The following is a 17,805-nucleotide window of genomic DNA, read 5'->3' on the forward strand; positions in this document are numbered from 1 at the left end:
TTCCTCCCACATTAAGCTGACACGCCGTGATATAACTGTAATACTGTCAAAAGCGGCGTTAAACCCAACTCACTCACTCACTTCCCAATGTGAAATGCATGTCAATGCTAATGCACGACGGTGGCTGTCTGTCAAAGACGAGATCTTGTCAAAACAAGCCTTGATTAAAAAACCTGAACATTGTTTGAAACTTGTCTTCTTTATCAATGCTAGATAGTGTATTCTACAGAAATCAGACAGAATTCTACCTGTTTTAATGATATCTTTGAAGGTTTTTTAACAGAACTATATTTTTCTTAACAACATGTTAACACGTAATGTGGTTGGAGTGAGTGAGTGTTTTTTCACACGCGGATTGATACGAAGCAGATGATTCTTAACCGCGACATTTATTCTTCTTGAAATATTTCCTTGAAAGGATTATGAGTAATAAATAGAATAACCCACCTCGTGTGTTATTCTATAAGTAATGGTTGTAATTTTCTAAACTGTGCTAAGTTTTCTATTTTCTTCTGATCAATCAATTATGAAATTAAACTGTAACTTGGCACGAGACATGCAACTACTTCAATTAAAACAAAACAAAGAACCACAAGTTCTGATATGTACATTTAATACCCACGTGGTGAGTGAGTGAGTGAGTATGGTTTTACGCCGCTTTTAGCAATATTCCAGCAATATCACGGCGGGGACACCAGAAATGGGCTTCACACATTGTACCCATGTCGGGAATAGAACCCGGGTCCTCGGCGTGACGCTTTAACCACTAGGCTACCCGACCGCCCCCTACGTGGTGAAGATACAGGTGGTAAGATACTAAATCCGTACGTCACACGTGTGTCGTACAAGGCTGACGTTGTTTTATTCGTTTTGATTGAATAACCGTGACCTCTGTCACATCGGGACTACTTTTTCATTCATAAAAAAATCATGAGACGTCATTCATTTGCAACCATAAGCAATCTCATGAGAGCGAGAGATATTTACAAACACTTTATTAAACCAAACAAGATAGTCACACGCATCAAATTCGGTTTGCATTCTATATAAGCTTTTACAGACACTATATAATCGAGCTATATCCATTTACAAAGTACGACTACCGATCTATAGATCGAGGGTCCCCATGAGCGTGACCCATGCGCACCCGACCACTTTCACAACTTTAAATTTGATTTAACGTAAAAGGATAAGCGTGGTGAAATGAAGTGAGTTTAAACCATCTGGTCAGATATATAAACTTACATGGGATGATCCGCTTGTGCCATCAGTGTCCCCTTTGAAGAGTATTTTGTGGCGCTGTTTCGGGAGTTGTTGAGCAGTGACCATCATTCCGACAGACTGCTACCTTTAGACATCTCCATGGGATGGTGTTACTTTGAGAAAATTAGGGGAGCAGTGACCATCATTCCGACTGACTGGTACCTTTAGACATCTCCATGGATTGGTGTTACTGTGAGATGTTCAGGGGAGCAGTGCCCATCTTTCCGACAGACTATTACCTTTAGACATCTCTGTGGGATGGTGTTACTGTGAGATGTTTAGGGGAGCAGTGACCATCATTCCGTCTGACTGGTACCTTTAGACATCTCCATGGGATGGTGTTACTTTGAGATGTTTAGGGGAGCAGTGCCCTTCATTCCGTCTGACTGGTACCGTTTGACACCTCAATGGGATGGTGTTACTGTGACAAGATTAGGGGAGCAGTGACCATCATTCCGTCTGACAGGTACCTTTAGACATCTCCATGGGATGGTGTTACTTTGAGAAAATTAGGGGAGCAGTGACCATCATTCCGACTGACTGGTACCTTTAGACATCTCCATGGATTGGTGTTACTGTGAGATGTTCAGGGGAGCAGTGCCCATCTTTCCGACAGACTATTACCTTTAGACATCTCTGTGGGATGGTGTTACTGTGAGATGTTTAGGGGAGCAGTGACCATCATTCCGTCTGACTGGTACCTTTAGACATCTCCATGGGATGGTGTTACTTTGAGATGTTTAGGGGAGCAGTGCCCTTCATTCCGTCTGACTGGTACCGTTTGACACCTCAATGGGATGGTGTTACTGTGACAAGATTAGGGGAGCAGTGACCATCATTCCGTCTGACAGGTACCTTTAGACATCTCCATGGGATGGTGTTACTGTGAGAATATTAGGGGAGCAGTGCCCATCATTCCGTCTGACTGGTACCTTTAGCCATCTCCATGGGATGGCGTTACTGTGAGACGATTAGGGGAGCAGTGACCATCATTCCGACAGACTGGTACCTTTAGACATCTCCGTTAGATGATGTCACTGTGAGAAGATTCCGAGGGGAGCAGTGACCATCATTCCGACTGACTGGTACCTTTAGACATCTCCGTGGGATGGTGTTACTGCGAGAAGATAAGGGGAGCAGTGACCATCATTCCGACTGACTGGTACCTTTAGACATCTCCATGGGATGGTGTTACTGTGAGAAGATTAGGGGAGCCGTGATCATCATTCCGACTGACCGGTAGCTTCAGATATTTCCATGGGATGGTGTTACTGTGAGAAAATTTGGGGAGCAGTGACCATCATTCAATCTGACTGGTACCTTTAGACATCTCCGTGGGATGATGTTACCATGAGAAAATTAGGGGAGCAGTGATCATCATTCCGTCTGACTGGTACCTTTTGACATCTCCAGGGATTGGGGGTAGTTGAACTAATCTAGACTGGGTGTATACTGCTAGTATACTGTGATCCCATGCTACAGAAACCCTACCATGTGGTTGCTTTGCATGTACAATCGGAGCCGACCAGTCTTGTTTTTTCCACCGAACACAAGGCCGTGTAACAAAAAATACCATCTTTTTACGTCTTTTGGTTTAATTCGGTCAGGCATTCAAACCACCGACATTCCACTCTCAGGGCAGACTCTCTTTCCACTACACCACGGAGGCGGTCTGAATAAGGATAGGGGACGTTATCGGTTACATCTTTCTTCTTGACTATACAATCCATTGATCGATATTGTGAGTACGATGGGGTAAGATGAGTTATCAAACAAGTCTCCGAACCTGACTAAACAATCCATGATGTCGCAATCTCTTGGTCCAACTGACAATTTGATTTATTTTCTTTGGTTGTTGGTACATTTAGTGCAGTAAAGTAAGCATTACCTTGAAAAGAGGGAGTGAGTGAGTGAGTGAGTGAGTTTGGTTCAACGCCGCTTTTAACAGTATTACAATTATATCACGGGGCCGAACCAGGATTCGATCCCACAATCATAGGTTTTTTGGCGTGTCCAAGGGACGCAACTCTGCACAACGAATCGCGGCGCCTTCGGCGACTGGGCCATCCGTGCCCCCACCTTGAAAAGAGGGAGTTGGTGGTAGCACTGCTTTCAACAGTATTTTGGGTGTCAGCTTAATGGGAGGAAAACCCGAAGTGATGCAGGTCTTAGACGGTTACCATTTTGGTGAGGCCCAAGAGTATAGGTGCTGTAGTGTCAAACCCGTAACAGTGATCGATATTGTGACCAATGCTGTCTGGGTACGATAAACCACCGACGGCAACTCCCGACAGTGTTCTGGTAGGTAGCATGTTGCAGCCAAGAAGGTTTGAAGCTCTGTGTATTTTGCATCAGATTAGGTTTCTCACATACTTGTAGCGAGAGTGGACCAATATGGCTATCATATGGCTAAAGTATGTGACTCAGCTGATTGTCAACGTATCGCGATGGCGGGCGCCATTGCGTGATGTCACATCAGCCAATAATTGATGTGACCAAAACTTGGTTAGTTGCGAGACGCAGTTATAAATAGTGAACCTTGTGCAGACAATACCACTTCCTTTAGTATGAGAGTCTAAGAGATTCATTGGGTCAGTATCGTACTTGTACTGAAATCAGTTTTGACAAATAGGAACATCACACATTTCCCAGCGTGCACCTGGATTCGTAGTGTAACACCACAAGAATCCGTTACGTGCTGGGTCACGGCAGTAGTTAGCAGATCCTGCTACAGTTTGGGGTGTGTCAAAGCCTGGGACAGCAAACTTGGCGTCTGTGTTTCTGTCGTGAGTGTGTGGCTCCTGAGCATCCCACCGCTGGCAGGTCTTCCCGGATTTGGTTGTTGACTGAGTGCCAGTATATAACACTCTTGGACCATATACCACCCCACAGCCGGATACTGTAAAAGACAACAGAAATACATTGATACATAAAGTGATGCCAATACTCACATGTCTTCTCTGGTGCATTGCTCTTCTACGGTTATACAGACAAATACCACCAAGAGAAAGACTAGCCAAATATGCATCTGTTCACTGAATGGGCAGTAGTAGTATTCGTAGTGGTAGTAGTAGAACACAAGTAGTAGAAGTGGTAGTGGTAGCAGCAGTAGCAATAGCAGTAGTAGTAGTCGTAGTATCAGTGGTGGTAGTAGTAGTGGTAGTAGAAGTCGTCGTATCAGTAGCCAAAGTGGTAGCAGAAGAGTTGTAGTATAAGAGTAGTAGTAGTAGCAGTAGTAGTAGTAGTAGTAGTAGCAGTAGTAGCAGCAGCAGTAGTAGTAGTAGCAGTAGCACAGGTAGAGTAGAGTAGAGTAGTGGTAGTAGTTGTAGTAGTAGAGTGGAGTGGAGTGGAGTGGAATGGAGTGGAGTGGAGTGGAGTGGAGTGGAGTGGAGAGGAGTAGTAGAGTGGAGTGGAGTGGAGTGGAGTGTAATGGAGCGGAGCGGAGCGGAGTGGAGTGGAGTGGAGTGGAGCAGTAGTAGTTGTTGTAGTATTAGTCGTAGTAGCAGGAGTAGCAGCAGCAGCAGTAGTAGTAGTAGTAGTAGTAGTAGTAGCAGCATAGTAGACTAGAGTAGTAGTGTAGCAGTAGTAGTTGTTGTAATAGTAGTAGCAGTAGTAGTAGCAGTAGCAGTAGCAAAGGTAGAGTAGAGTAGTGGAGTGGAGTTGAGTGGAGTGGAGCGGAGTGGAGTGGAGTGGAGTGGAGGCGAGTGGAGTGGAGCGGAGCGGGACGGGGCGGGGCGGGGCGGGGCGGGGCGGGGCGAAGCGGGGTGGGGTTTGGATGGGTGGTGTGGGGTGGGGTGGGGTGGAGTGGAGTGGAGTGGAGTGGAGTGGAGTGGAGTGGAGCGGAGTGGGGCGGAGTGGAGTGGAGTGGAGTGGAGCGGAGCGTAGTGGAGTGGAGTGGAGTGGAGTGGAGTGGAGTGGAGTGGAGTGGAGTGGAGTGGAGCGGAGCGTAGTGGAGTGGAGTGGAGTGGAGTGGAGTGGAGCGGAGTGGAGCGGAGCGGAGTGGAGTAGTACTAGTAGAGTGGAGTAGTAGTAGTAGAGTACAGTAGTAGCAGAAGTAGACGTAGGAGTTGTAGCAGCATAGTAGACTAGAGTAGTAGAAATATTTCTCGTCTCTAGGATTTCTGTTTACATTTTAAAACGAGTATTCTTACGGCTCATATTTTGGCTTAAACTTAAAAAAAAAAAAGTATTTAAAAAACTCTCACGTCACAGTTATGAAAGTGTGAGTGAGTGAGTTGGATTTAACGCCGCTTTTAACAGTATTCCAGTTTATCATGGCGTGTCAGCTTAATGTGGGAGGAAAGCCCGAAGTAATGCAGGTCTCAGACGTTTACCACTTCGGAGAAACCCACGAGCACGGGTATGGTGCTGACAAACCTAGAAACATAATCGGGGCGAACCGGGATTCGAACACAAAATCATAGGTTTCTGGCGTGCCCAAGGGACGCAACTCTGCACGACGAATCGCGGCGCCTTAGACGACTGGGCCACCTGTGCCCCCTGTTAAGAGGAAATTAATTTATCACAACCGCATAACATCCATATTTTAACTGTGTTTGTTTTCAGAAACAAAACATTATACACAAAAACAATGTCTATATGAGTTTTGTACATATATGTTATTGTATTGATCTTATCTATTTCTTCATTTATTTATTTATTTATTGATTATGCACGGAATGCTAAAACTAAAATTAAATAATGACACCAAATAGATACTTCTTCAAATAATCTATGTTGAGATGAAACATAATAATTGACGATTGATCAGCTGCATTGTGCCGATGCATTGATCAATTTTTAGTGTCTGTATACATAATTATCTTGGAAAATATATCAAAAAGACCCTGAAATGTTAAAACTTGTAAACAGTTGTAAATATCTAAGCATTTACAAATGTATCATCAGTACACAACCATGGCGGTATTTTAAGTTCAGGAATAAATCTATAAATGTCATTGGAAAGTTTCTAAAATCATGTTAGAACCATTACAGCTTTATATATTTTAATATGAATTATTTATTAGAGCAAAAATCTTTCAAATATCCTAAACGTAATGCGTGAGAGTAATACTGAAAATACCTATTTATTATCATATCAATATATATTATTCAGTAAAGGTGATCCACGATATCTAAAGATGTTTTCGTTGGTTGTTTGTTGTTTAACGCCCCACTCAGCAACATTCCAGCTGTATGACGGCGAACTGTAAATAATCGAGTCTGGACCAGACAATCCAGTGATTGATATCATGAGCATCGATCCTCGCAGTTGGGATACGATGACATGCATCACCGAAGTCACCGAGCGTGACCACCCGATCCCGAGTTAAGACGTACTGCGTCATTCACAATAATCATTGTGAAGAGGAGAGTCCTCAGCCTATACACGTCAGCATCATACACCTCAATATTAAAGGTAAAGGCACATTGTGATCCTTAACATTACTTTAAATAAAAGATACCGAGAAACCTCATGTGGCTTGTTGTAAAATTTTCCACCGTTTCCTGGGTCACGGGAGTAGACAAGGTCAAACGGATTTAATAATATGCCAATAAAAGTCACATTATAATTTCATAATAGTTGTGATTACTGATACTGATTGTGTTTAGTCTGCATGTGGCAGGCGAAATATTTCAAAATGTTCTGTTATTGTTTTGTAACGACAAATTATCAGTAGACTTCCCTTGTCTGGGACATCACATCCAGTGACCTTTGCACTTAGTAAAACATTGCTGTCATATTTCGCGATGTTTATTTTCGTTTCTCTCTCGTCACATTGATATGAAAATGAAACACTCGTTGATTTAGAAGATCGTCAACTTTTGCGTCTAAGGCGCCGCGATTCGCTGTGCAGAGTTGCGTCCCTTGGGCATGCCAGAAACCTATGATTTATGTTTCGAATCCCAGTTCTCCCCGATTATGTTTCTAGGTTTGTCAGCAAACGTCTGACACCTGCATCACTTAGGCCTTTCCTCCTACATTAAGCTGACACGAAGTGATATGACTGGAATAATGTTAAAAGCGGTGTTAAACCCAACTCACTCACTCACTCACTCACTCACCCACTCACTCACTCACTAACTCAATTCACATTCAGGAGGCTAAAGTTGACGGCACATGAGATGCTACTTTATGAAGCAATTATAGTGACTAGTGTCACTGATATTGATCAAGTCATTTATCAACGTACACGTTATGTACATACTACACTCTCTTTGTTTATATTGTTTATTTATGTGTCCCTAAAACTGTGTTTTATATTTAAGGTGAATTAGAACGTAACCAGTGTACAGCACGAACGCTGTATCTTCACAATCGAAATACTGTCCTCTTTGATGCACAGGGTCAGTCATGCACGGCGTATGAAACTGTTCAATGTACATACAATCTTATACAATCTGATACAACGTAGGGCTATGTTATCTATTTAACCATGCTTATTTTAGTTTGGAACCGAGCGCGCAGCCTCAAGTTTGTTGACTGACGTGTGTAGGGTGCCTAAGTGACGTTGCTTCATACTCACCTCTTCAATTGAATGTGTTTAGTGTTATCTCCGGAATAGTGTTCTACAAGTTAATATGCGATGCTACAGTATAATCACTAGACTTAGACCAGCTTTTTGGAGGTTAGTGCTGTAGGGTGTTATCAAACTCACTCAGAAAGGATAAACAGTGCTGTACCGCATAGGGTGACATTTTGGAGGCGGGTAAATAAGTTTGGACCAGACAAACCAATGATTGACAAGCAGGAACATCCAGTAACCAGAAGACAAAACTAACACGGTAAGAATGCCGTGTGGGGTGGCTAGGTAATGGCTTCAATATACTCACCACTGCGCACGTCCGAGTTCCCACAGGTTTCATCCCTGGAAGCCAGAAAGTTGTCCACGGATGTCTTAAAGGTGTCGTAGTTGACCAGAACCCTACAGTAGTCAGTGGATTTGGTAGCATATCCACAAGCACACACCAAGACCACACAGAGACAAAGTCGGAACACCATGCTGTTGACAGGGTCGTTTCCTTTAAGGACTGAATGTCATCCGAGTGAATGTGTGCTTGAGTGAGAAGTACTTTATCTTTATAGCCAGACTTAGCTGTCAATCAAAATATTATACACATGTAATATGAATATGAGTCATGTGATGGTACCTCTCGTGATATTAATATGCTGCATGACTTGCGTATTGGTACTTGTACATTGAACTGACAAACAATACCAAGTGAAGTAAGTTTCAGCTGTAACTGAAGTAGGCCATTAGTCCGGTCCTCTCTAGCATCCTTCTCCTCCCAATGCACGCACTTGTCTATCAATTGTCTGACACTTATCTACACATTGTCTAACACTTGTATAATGATGGTCTAACGTTTGAGCAAAATGAGATCAGAGTTAAAGGTTTACTGACCTAAATTGCCAGTCAACATTTAAGTAATATCTAAACACTTGGATAGGCAAAAACTGTTATAGTTTCTACACACGTAGATATGTTTTGTCGCGTTAATTACGTTTTAAATGTATTTCACACACACACACACACACACACACACACACACACACACACACACACACACACACACACACACACACACACAGAGGAAGATATAGAGATACATCCCACTAGGGTATAATTACATGACTTTTGACGACAAAACAAATCTGAAATTTTCAAAAGTTGTCCCGCGAGATGAAAGGTTGAACAATGTCCATAATTTCAAAACAAAGAAATATCTGACTTGAATTCCTAATACGAATACATCTTGAAGGATATTGACAAAGACCACTTGTCCCCAAGTGTTTGTGCACGATGCCATAGCGTCAGGCAGTTGCTTCATGGGCGTCAATCCCTGTTCAATGACGAATCAAGACCCTTTGCCGAACTGGGGCACAGAACGAATGTTTGTTTGTTTGTTTGTTAACGCTGCACTCAGCAACATTACAGCAATATGACGGCGGTCTGTAAATAATCGAGTCTGGACCAGACAATCCAGTAATTTAAGCATCAATCCACACAATTGGGACACGATGACATGCATCAACCAAGTTAGCAAGCCTGACCACCCGATCCCGTTAGTCGCCTCTTACGACAGCATAGTCACCTTTTATGGCAAGCATGGGTTGCTGAAGACCTATTTTACCCCGGATCTTCACGGGTCCACTTGCAAGTGGCATAGACGTTGTGCTGTGTTATTTCATCCGGTTTGGTGGCCTGGTTATGTAGCACTTGCTTGCCTCGGTTTATGGGCCGAAACCATTCTAAGATTTACCAAATGAAATCATATACTCATTTTAAATGTGTAGAAATTACTTGGAGGTAAATCCCATGTAGCAATCATCACTTACTTATGATTGTATGCTTAAAATATTTCGTGAAGTTATTTTAACTTTTTGTATTTTCATTTGCATTTCATATCCTGAAGCAGCAGCTTAAAACTATTTTGTGTTGCTCAAAGTTACTTTAGGTCAAGTTTTAACTACTTTTTCTAATTTTTTTTTTTTCTGTAGTCTTAATTTAAATTCAGTTTCATACTGGAATTACAATTGTGTCTTTCACACTCACATGTTTTTAATTGTAGAAATATCCAAATTAATGGTGTAATTAAATAACATTTATAGATTTATTGTCGGCTTTTTTTATAATAAATACATAGAGAATACTACACTCATTCTCGTTAGATACCATAGAAAGTTCACTCGTTTTGTAAAAATGGTATAAAGAGAATGAGTGTGGTATATTGTATTTATTAGCCACTTTAAGTATATATTTAAGTGTTAATACATAACAACTTTCATTCGTTGACAGACCAAACTGAAACCGGTTGCAAAATCTGGATGCGTATGAATATTGATATATGCCCAAATATGGGCATTGTTGACATTTCTATGCATACGCATTGGCAACAAGCGCCTGCAGTTGTGTTTGTAAACATAACAGCACCGACGCTCAAGATCCTTTTGGAAGAAATTCTTCAACTCCTGGTAATTCAAGCGCCATGCTGTTATTACGCAGGACACCTCCAAGAAAACTTGAAAGTTCACATTAGCGCCGCGCTTTGAATATCGGACCAACAGTCGGTCACTCGCACTGCCGGGGTCCCGTCTGTGCATTCAAAATGGTTCGGTTTTCTTGGTCTATCAGCTGAATTTTAATCATGTCCGTATCGTTTTGGAAGAGAGAATCATAGTGTTCGCCAAAGACATTCATGTTAACTGTACCACCCTATACTGAAGACGTGAAAATCAACAAACCCAAGTCTGCTTGTATGTCAGTGACAGCTTCGAACGAAGGGCGACCCGTGAAGATTCCGGGGTAGAATAGGTCTTAAGCAACCCATGCTTGCCGTAAAAGGTGACTATGCTTGTCGTAAAAGGCGACTAACGGGATCGGGTGGTCAGGCTCGCTGACTAGGTTGATGCATGTCATCGATCCCAATTGCGTGGATCGATGCTCATGATATTAATCACTGGATTGTCTGGTCCAGACTCGATTATTTACAGACCGCCGTCATATAGCTGGAATATTGCTGAGTGCGGCGTTAAACAACAAACCAACCAACCAAAAATCGAGCGAAGGGTAAGGTCACTACCGGAATAAGAAAAGACAACCGTGATCTACTCACAGCATTTTACGCTAGAGATAGGGAATGTTATTGTTCACATTTGGGATATTTTTGGTCACGAAATCAGAAATCAGACACACTTCTACGGAGTTTTCGAATGATTTGTATCGGAAATGTTCACTTTGAGTGATCTGGTCATGCAGTCGTGAACAAACAACTCCCGAAACAGTGCCACAAAATACTCTTCAAAGGGGACACTGATGGCACAAGCGGATCATCCCATGTAAGTTTATATATCTGACCAGATGGTTTAAACTCACTTCATTTCACCACGCTAACACACACACACACACACACACACACACACACACACACACACACACACACACACACACGTGCATGCACGTCGCTATATAAGTGCAATAATCTTGGACGCGACGTTAAACCCCATTTCACCTCACCTCTAACAAACAAGACTTCTGTACATTTCTTCAATGTTGTTACAGGTTTGGGCATTTTTTTCGAAAGACACATAAAAAAAATGACAGGTTTCCCACGTTTCCTCTTCCCAATGTGAGGGGGCACGGGTGGCCCAGTCGTCTAAGGCGCCGCGATTCGCTGTGCAGAGTCGCGTCCCTTGGGCACGCCAGAAACCTATGATTGTGGGTTCGAATCCCGGTTCGCCCCGATTATGTTTCTAGGTTTGTCAGCACCATTCCCGTGCTCCTGGGTTTCACTGAAGTGGTAAACGTCCGAGACCTGCATCACTTCGGGCTTTCCTCCCACATTAAGCTGACACGCCGTGATATAACTGGAATACTGTAAAAGGCGGCGTTAAACCAAACTCACTCACTCACTTCCCAATGTGAAATGCATGTCAATGCTAATGCACGACGGTGGCTGTCTGTCAAAGACGAGATCATGTCAAAACAAGCCTTGATTAAAAAACCTGAACATTGTTTGAAACTTGTCTTCTTTATCAATGCTAGATAGTGTATTCTGCAGAAATCAGACAGAAATTTACCTGCTTTAATGATATCTTTGAAGGTTTTTAACAGAACTATATTTTTCGTAACAACATGTTAACACGTAATGCGGTTAGAGTGAGTGAGTGATTTTTCACACGCGGATTGATACGAAGCAGATGATTCTTAACCGTGACATTTATTCTTCTTGAAATATTTCTTTGAAAGGATTATGAGTAATAAATAGAATAACCCACTCGGTACAAGAGATTACGGAAAATATGTCACTCGTGAAATTAATGTTTTAACTTTAAAACATTAATTTCACTCGTGACATATATTCCGTAATCACTCATACCTCGTGTGCTATTCTATAAGTAATGGTTGTAATTTTCTAAACTGTGCTAAGTTTTCTATTTACTTCTGATCAATCAATTATGAAATTAAACTGTAACTTGGCACGAGACATGCAACTACATCAATTAAAACAAAACAAAGAACCACAAGTTCTGATATGTACATTTAATACCCACGTGGTGAGTGAGTGAGTGAGTATGGTTTTACGCCGCTTTTAGCAATATTCCAGCAATATCACGGCGGGGACACCAGAAATGGGCTTCACACATTGTACCCATGTCGGGAATAGAACCCGGGTCCTCGGCGTGACGAGCTAACGCTTTAACCACTAGGCTACCCGACCGCCCCCTACGTGGTGAAGATACAGGTGGTAAGATACTTAATCCGTACGTCACACGTGTGTCGTACAAGGCTGACGTTGTTTTATTCGTTTTGATTGAATAACCGTGACCTCTGTCACATCGGGACTACTTTTTCATTCATAAAAAAATCATGAGACGTCATTCATTTGCAACCATAAGCAATCTCATGAGAGCGAGAGATATTTACAAACACTTTATTAAACCAAACAAGATAGTCACACGCATCAAATTCGGTTTGCATTCTATATAAGCTTTTACAGACACTATATAATCGAGCTATATCCATTTACAAAGTACGACTACCGATCTATAGATCGAGGGTCCCCATGAGCGTGACCCATGCGCACCCGACCACTTTCACAACTTTAAATTTGATTTAACGTAAAAGGATAAGCGTGGTGAAATGAAGTGAGTTTAAACCATCTGGTCAGATATATAAACTTACATGGGATGATCCGCTTGTGCCATCAGTGTCCCCTTTGAAGAGTATTTTGTGGCACTGTTTCGGGAGTTGTTTGTTCACGACTGCATGACCAGATCACTCAAAGTGAACATTTCCGATACAAATCATTCGAAAACCCCGTAGAAGTGTGTCTGATTTCTGATTTCGTGACCAAAAATATCCCAAATGTGAACAATAACATTCCCTATCTCTAGCGTAAAATGCTGTGAGTAGATCACGGTTGTCTTTTCTTATTCCGGTAGTGACCTTACCCTTCGCTCGATTTTTGGTTGGTTGGTTTGTTGTTTAACGCCGCACTCAGCAATATTCCAGCTATATGACGGCGGTCTGTAAATAATCGAGTCTGGACCAGACAATCCAGTGATTAATATCATGAGCATCGATCCACGCAATTGGGATCGATGACATGCATCAACCAAGTCAGCGAGCCTGACCACCCGATCCCGTTAGTCGCCTTTTACGACAAGCATAGTCATCTTTTACGGCAAGCATGGGTTGCTGAAGACCTATTCTACCCCGGAATCTTCACGGGTCGCCCTTAGTTCGAAGCTGTCACTGACATGCAAGCAGACTTGGGTTTGTTGATTTTCACGTCTTCAGTATAGGGTGGTACAGTTAACATGAATGTCTTTGGCGAACACTATGATTCTCTCTTCCAAAACGATACGGACATGATTAAAATTCAGCTGATAGACCAAGAAAACCGAACCATTTTGAATGCACAGACGGGACCCCGGCAGTGCGAGTGACCGACTGTTGGTCCGATATTCAAAGCGCGGCGCTAATGTGAACTTTCAAGTTTTCTTAGAGGTGTCCTGCGTAATAACAGCATGGCGCTTGAATTACCAGGAGTTGAAGAATTTCTTCCAAAAGGATCTTGAGCGTCGGTGCTGTTATGTTTACAAACACAACTGCAGGCGCTTGTTGTCAATGCGTATGCATAGAAATGTCAACAATGCCCATATTTGGGCATATATCAATATTCATACGCATCCAGATTTTGCAACCGGTTTCAGTTTGGTCTGTCAACGAATGAAAGTTGTTATGTATTAACACTTAAATATATACTTAAAGTGGCTAATAAATACAATATACCACACTCATTCTCTTTATACCATTTTTACAAAACGAGTGAACTTTCTATGGTATCTAACGAGAATGAGTGTAGTATTCTCTATGTATTTATTATAAAAAAAGCCGACAATAAATCTATAAATGTTATTTAATTACACCATTAATTTGGATATTTCTACAATTAAAAACATGTGAGTGTGAAAGACACAATTGTAATTCCAGTATGAAACTGAATTTAAATTAAGACTACAGAAAAAAAAAAAATTAGAAAAAGTAGTTAAAACTTGACCTAAAGTAACTTTGAGCAACACAAAATAGTTTTAAGCTGCTGCTTCAGGATATGAAATGCAAATGAAAATACAAAAAGTTAAAATAACTTCACGAAATATTTTAAGCATACAATCATAAGTAAGTGATGATTGCTACATGGGATTTACCTCCAAGTAATTTCTACACATTTAAAATGAGTATATGATTTCATTTGGTAAATCTTAGAATGGTTTCGGCCCATAAACCGAGGCAAGCAAGTGCTACATAACCAGGCCACCAAACCGGATGAAATAACACAGCACAACGTCTATGCCACTTGCAAGTGGACCCGTGAAGATCCGGGGTAAAATAGGTCTTCAGCAACCCATGCTTGCCATAAAAGGTGACTATGCTGTCGTAAGAGGCGACTAACGGGATCGGGTGGTCAGGCTTGCTAACTTGGTTGATGCATGTCATCGTGTCCCAATTGTGTGGATTGATGCTTATGTTGTCAATTACTGGATTGTCTGGTCCAGACTCGATTATTTACAGACCGCCGTCATATAGCTGTAGTGTTGCTGAGTGCAGCGTTAACAAACAAACAAACAAACATTCGTTCTGTGCCCCAGTTCGGCAAAGGGTCTTGATTCGTCATTGAACAGGGATTGACGCCCATGAAGCAACTGCCTGACGCTATGGCATCGTGCACAAACACTTGGGGACAAGTGGTCTTTGTCAATATCCTTCAAGATGTATTCGTATTAGGAATTCAAGTCAGATATTTCTTTGTTTTGAAATTATGGACATTGTTCAACGTTTCATCTCGCGGGACAACTTTTGAAAATTTCAGATTTGTTTTGTCGTCAAAAGTCATGTAATTATACCCTAGTGGGATGTATCTCTATATCTTCCTCTGTGTGTGTGTGTGTGTGTGTGTGTGTGTGTGTGTGTGTGTGTGTGTGTGTGTGTGTGTGTGTGTGTGTGTGTGTGTGTGTGTGTGAAATACATTTAAAACGTAATTAACGCGACAAAACATATCTACGTGTGTAGAAACTATAACAGTTTTTGCCTATCCAAGTGTTTAGATATTACTTAAATGTTGACTGGCAATTTAGGTCAGTAAACCTTTAACTCTGATCTCATTTTGCTCAAACGTTAGACCATGATTATACAAGTGTTAGACAATGTGTAGATAAGTGTCAGACAATTGATAGACAAGTGCGTGCATTGGGAGGAGAAGGATGCTAGAGAGGACCGGGCTAATGGCCTACTTCAGTTACAGCTGAAACTTACTTCACTTGGTATTGTTTGTCAGTTCAATGTACAAGTACCAATACTCATGTAATGCAGCATATTAATATCACGAGAGGTACCATCACATGACTCATATTCATATTACATGTGTATAGTATTTTGATTGACAGCTAAGTCTGGCTATAAAGATAAAGTACTTCTCACTCAAGCACACACTCATTTGGATGACATTCAGTCCTTAAAGGAAACGACCCTGTCAACAGCATGGTGTTCCGACTTTGTCTCTGTGTGGTCTTGCTTTGTGCTTGTGGATATGCTACCAAATCCACTGACTACTGTAGGGTTCTGGTCAACTACGACACCTTTAAGACATCCGTGGACAACTTTCTGGCTTCCAGGGATGAAACCTGTGGGAACTCGGACGTGCGCAATGGTGAGTATATTGAAGCCATTACCTAGCCACCCCACACACGGCATTCTTACCGTGTTCGTTTTGTCTTCTGGTTACTGGATGTTCCTGCTTGTCAATCATTGGTTTGTCTGGTCCAAACTTATTTACCCGCCTCCAAAATGTCACCCTATGTGGTACAGCAGTGTATATCTTTTCTGAGTGAGTTTGATAACACCCTACAGCACTAACCTCCAAAAGGCTGGTCTAAGTCTAGTGGTAATACTGTAGCATCGCATATTAACTTGTAGAACACAATTTCGGAGATTACACTAAACTCATTCAATTGAAAGTGGTGAGTATGAAGCAACGTCACTTAGACATCCTCCAAACTAAAATAAGCATGGTTAAATAGCTAACATAGCCCTACGTTGTATTAGATTGTGTAAGATTGTATGTACATTGAACAGTTTCATACACCGTGCATGACTGACCCTGTGCATCATAGAGGACAGTATTTCGATTGTGAATATACAGCGTTCGTGCTGTACACTGGTTACGTCCTAATTCACCTTAAATAAAAACACAGTTTTAGGGACACATAAATAAACAATATAAACAAAGAGAGTGTAGTATGTACATAACGTGTACTTTGATAAATGACTTGATCAATATCAGTGACACTAGTCACTATAATTGCTTCATAAAGTAGCATCTCATGTGCCGTCAACTTTAGCCTCCTGAATGTGAATTGAGTTAGTGAGTGAGTGAGTGAGTGAGTGAGTGAGTTGGGTTTAACACCGCTTTTAACATTATTCCAGTCATATCACTGCGTGTCAGCTTAATGTAGGAGGAAAGGCCTAAGTGATGCAGGGCTCAGACGTTTGCTGACAAACCTAGAAACCTAAATCATAGGTTTCTGGCATGCCCAAGGGACGCAACTCTGCACAGCGAATCGCGGCGCCTTAGACGCAAAAGTTGACGATCTTCTAAATCAACGAGTGTTTCATTTTCATATCAATGTGACGAGAGAGAAACGAAAATAAACATCGCGAAATATGACAGCAATGTTTTACTAAGTGCAAAGGTCACTGGATGTGATGTCCCAGACAGGAGAAGTCTACTGATAATTTGTCGTTACAAAACAATAACAGAACATTTTGAAATATTTCGCCTGCCACATGCAGACAAAACACAATCAGTATCAGTAATCACAACTATTATGAAATTATAATGTGACTTTGACGATATTATTGGCATATTATTAAATCCGTTTGACCTTGTATACTCTTGTGACCCGGAAACGGTGGAAAATTTTACAACACGCCACATGAGGTTTCTCGGTATCTTTTATTTAAAGTTATTTTACGATCACAATGCGCTTTTACGTTTAATATTGAGGTGTATGATGCATTATGCTGGTGTGTATAGGCTGATGACTCTCTTTTCACAATGATTATCGTGAATGACGCAGTACGTCTTTACACGGGATCGGGTGGTCATGCTCAGACTTCGTTGATGCATGTCATCGCATCCCAATTGCTCATGATCCAGACTCGATTATTTACAGACCGCCGTTATACACGTGGACTATTGCTGTGTGCTGCGTTAAACAACAACCAACCAAAGAAAACGTCATTAGATATCGTGGATCACCTTTACTGAATATGATATATTGATAAATAGGTATTTTCAGTATAACTCTCACACATTACGATTTGGATATTTGAAAGATTTTTGCTCTAATAAATAATTCATATTAAAATATATAAAGCTGTAATGATTCTAACATGATTTTAGAAAATTTCCAATAACATTTATAGATTTATTCCTTAACCTAAAAATACCGTCATGGTTGTGTACTGATGATAG

At 41.5% G+C, this 17,805-nt stretch overlaps 1 protein-coding gene across 1 annotated transcript; it reads right to left on the reverse strand.

Moving 5' to 3' along the window:
* Positions 1 to 3,078: 3,078 nt before the first annotated feature.
* LOC124125610 (plasminogen-like) lies at positions 3,079 to 8,355 on the reverse strand. Its single transcript, XM_048394955.1, has 2 exons — positions 8,098 to 8,355; positions 3,079 to 4,162 (listed from the first exon to the last, which is right to left on the reverse strand). The coding sequence occupies exons 1-2, from the start codon at positions 8,264 to 8,266 to the stop codon at positions 3,879 to 3,881; spliced, it is 453 nt and encodes a 150-aa protein (XP_048250912.1). The 5' UTR covers positions 8,267 to 8,355; the 3' UTR covers positions 3,079 to 3,878.
* Positions 8,356 to 17,805: the final 9,450 nt, after the last annotated feature.

Source organism: Haliotis rufescens, unplaced genomic scaffold, assembly GCF_023055435.1.
Source record: "Haliotis rufescens isolate VD_foot unplaced genomic scaffold, xgHalRufe1.0.p SCAF_135, whole genome shotgun sequence".
NCBI classification, from domain to species: domain Eukaryota; kingdom Metazoa; phylum Mollusca; class Gastropoda; order Lepetellida; family Haliotidae; genus Haliotis; species Haliotis rufescens.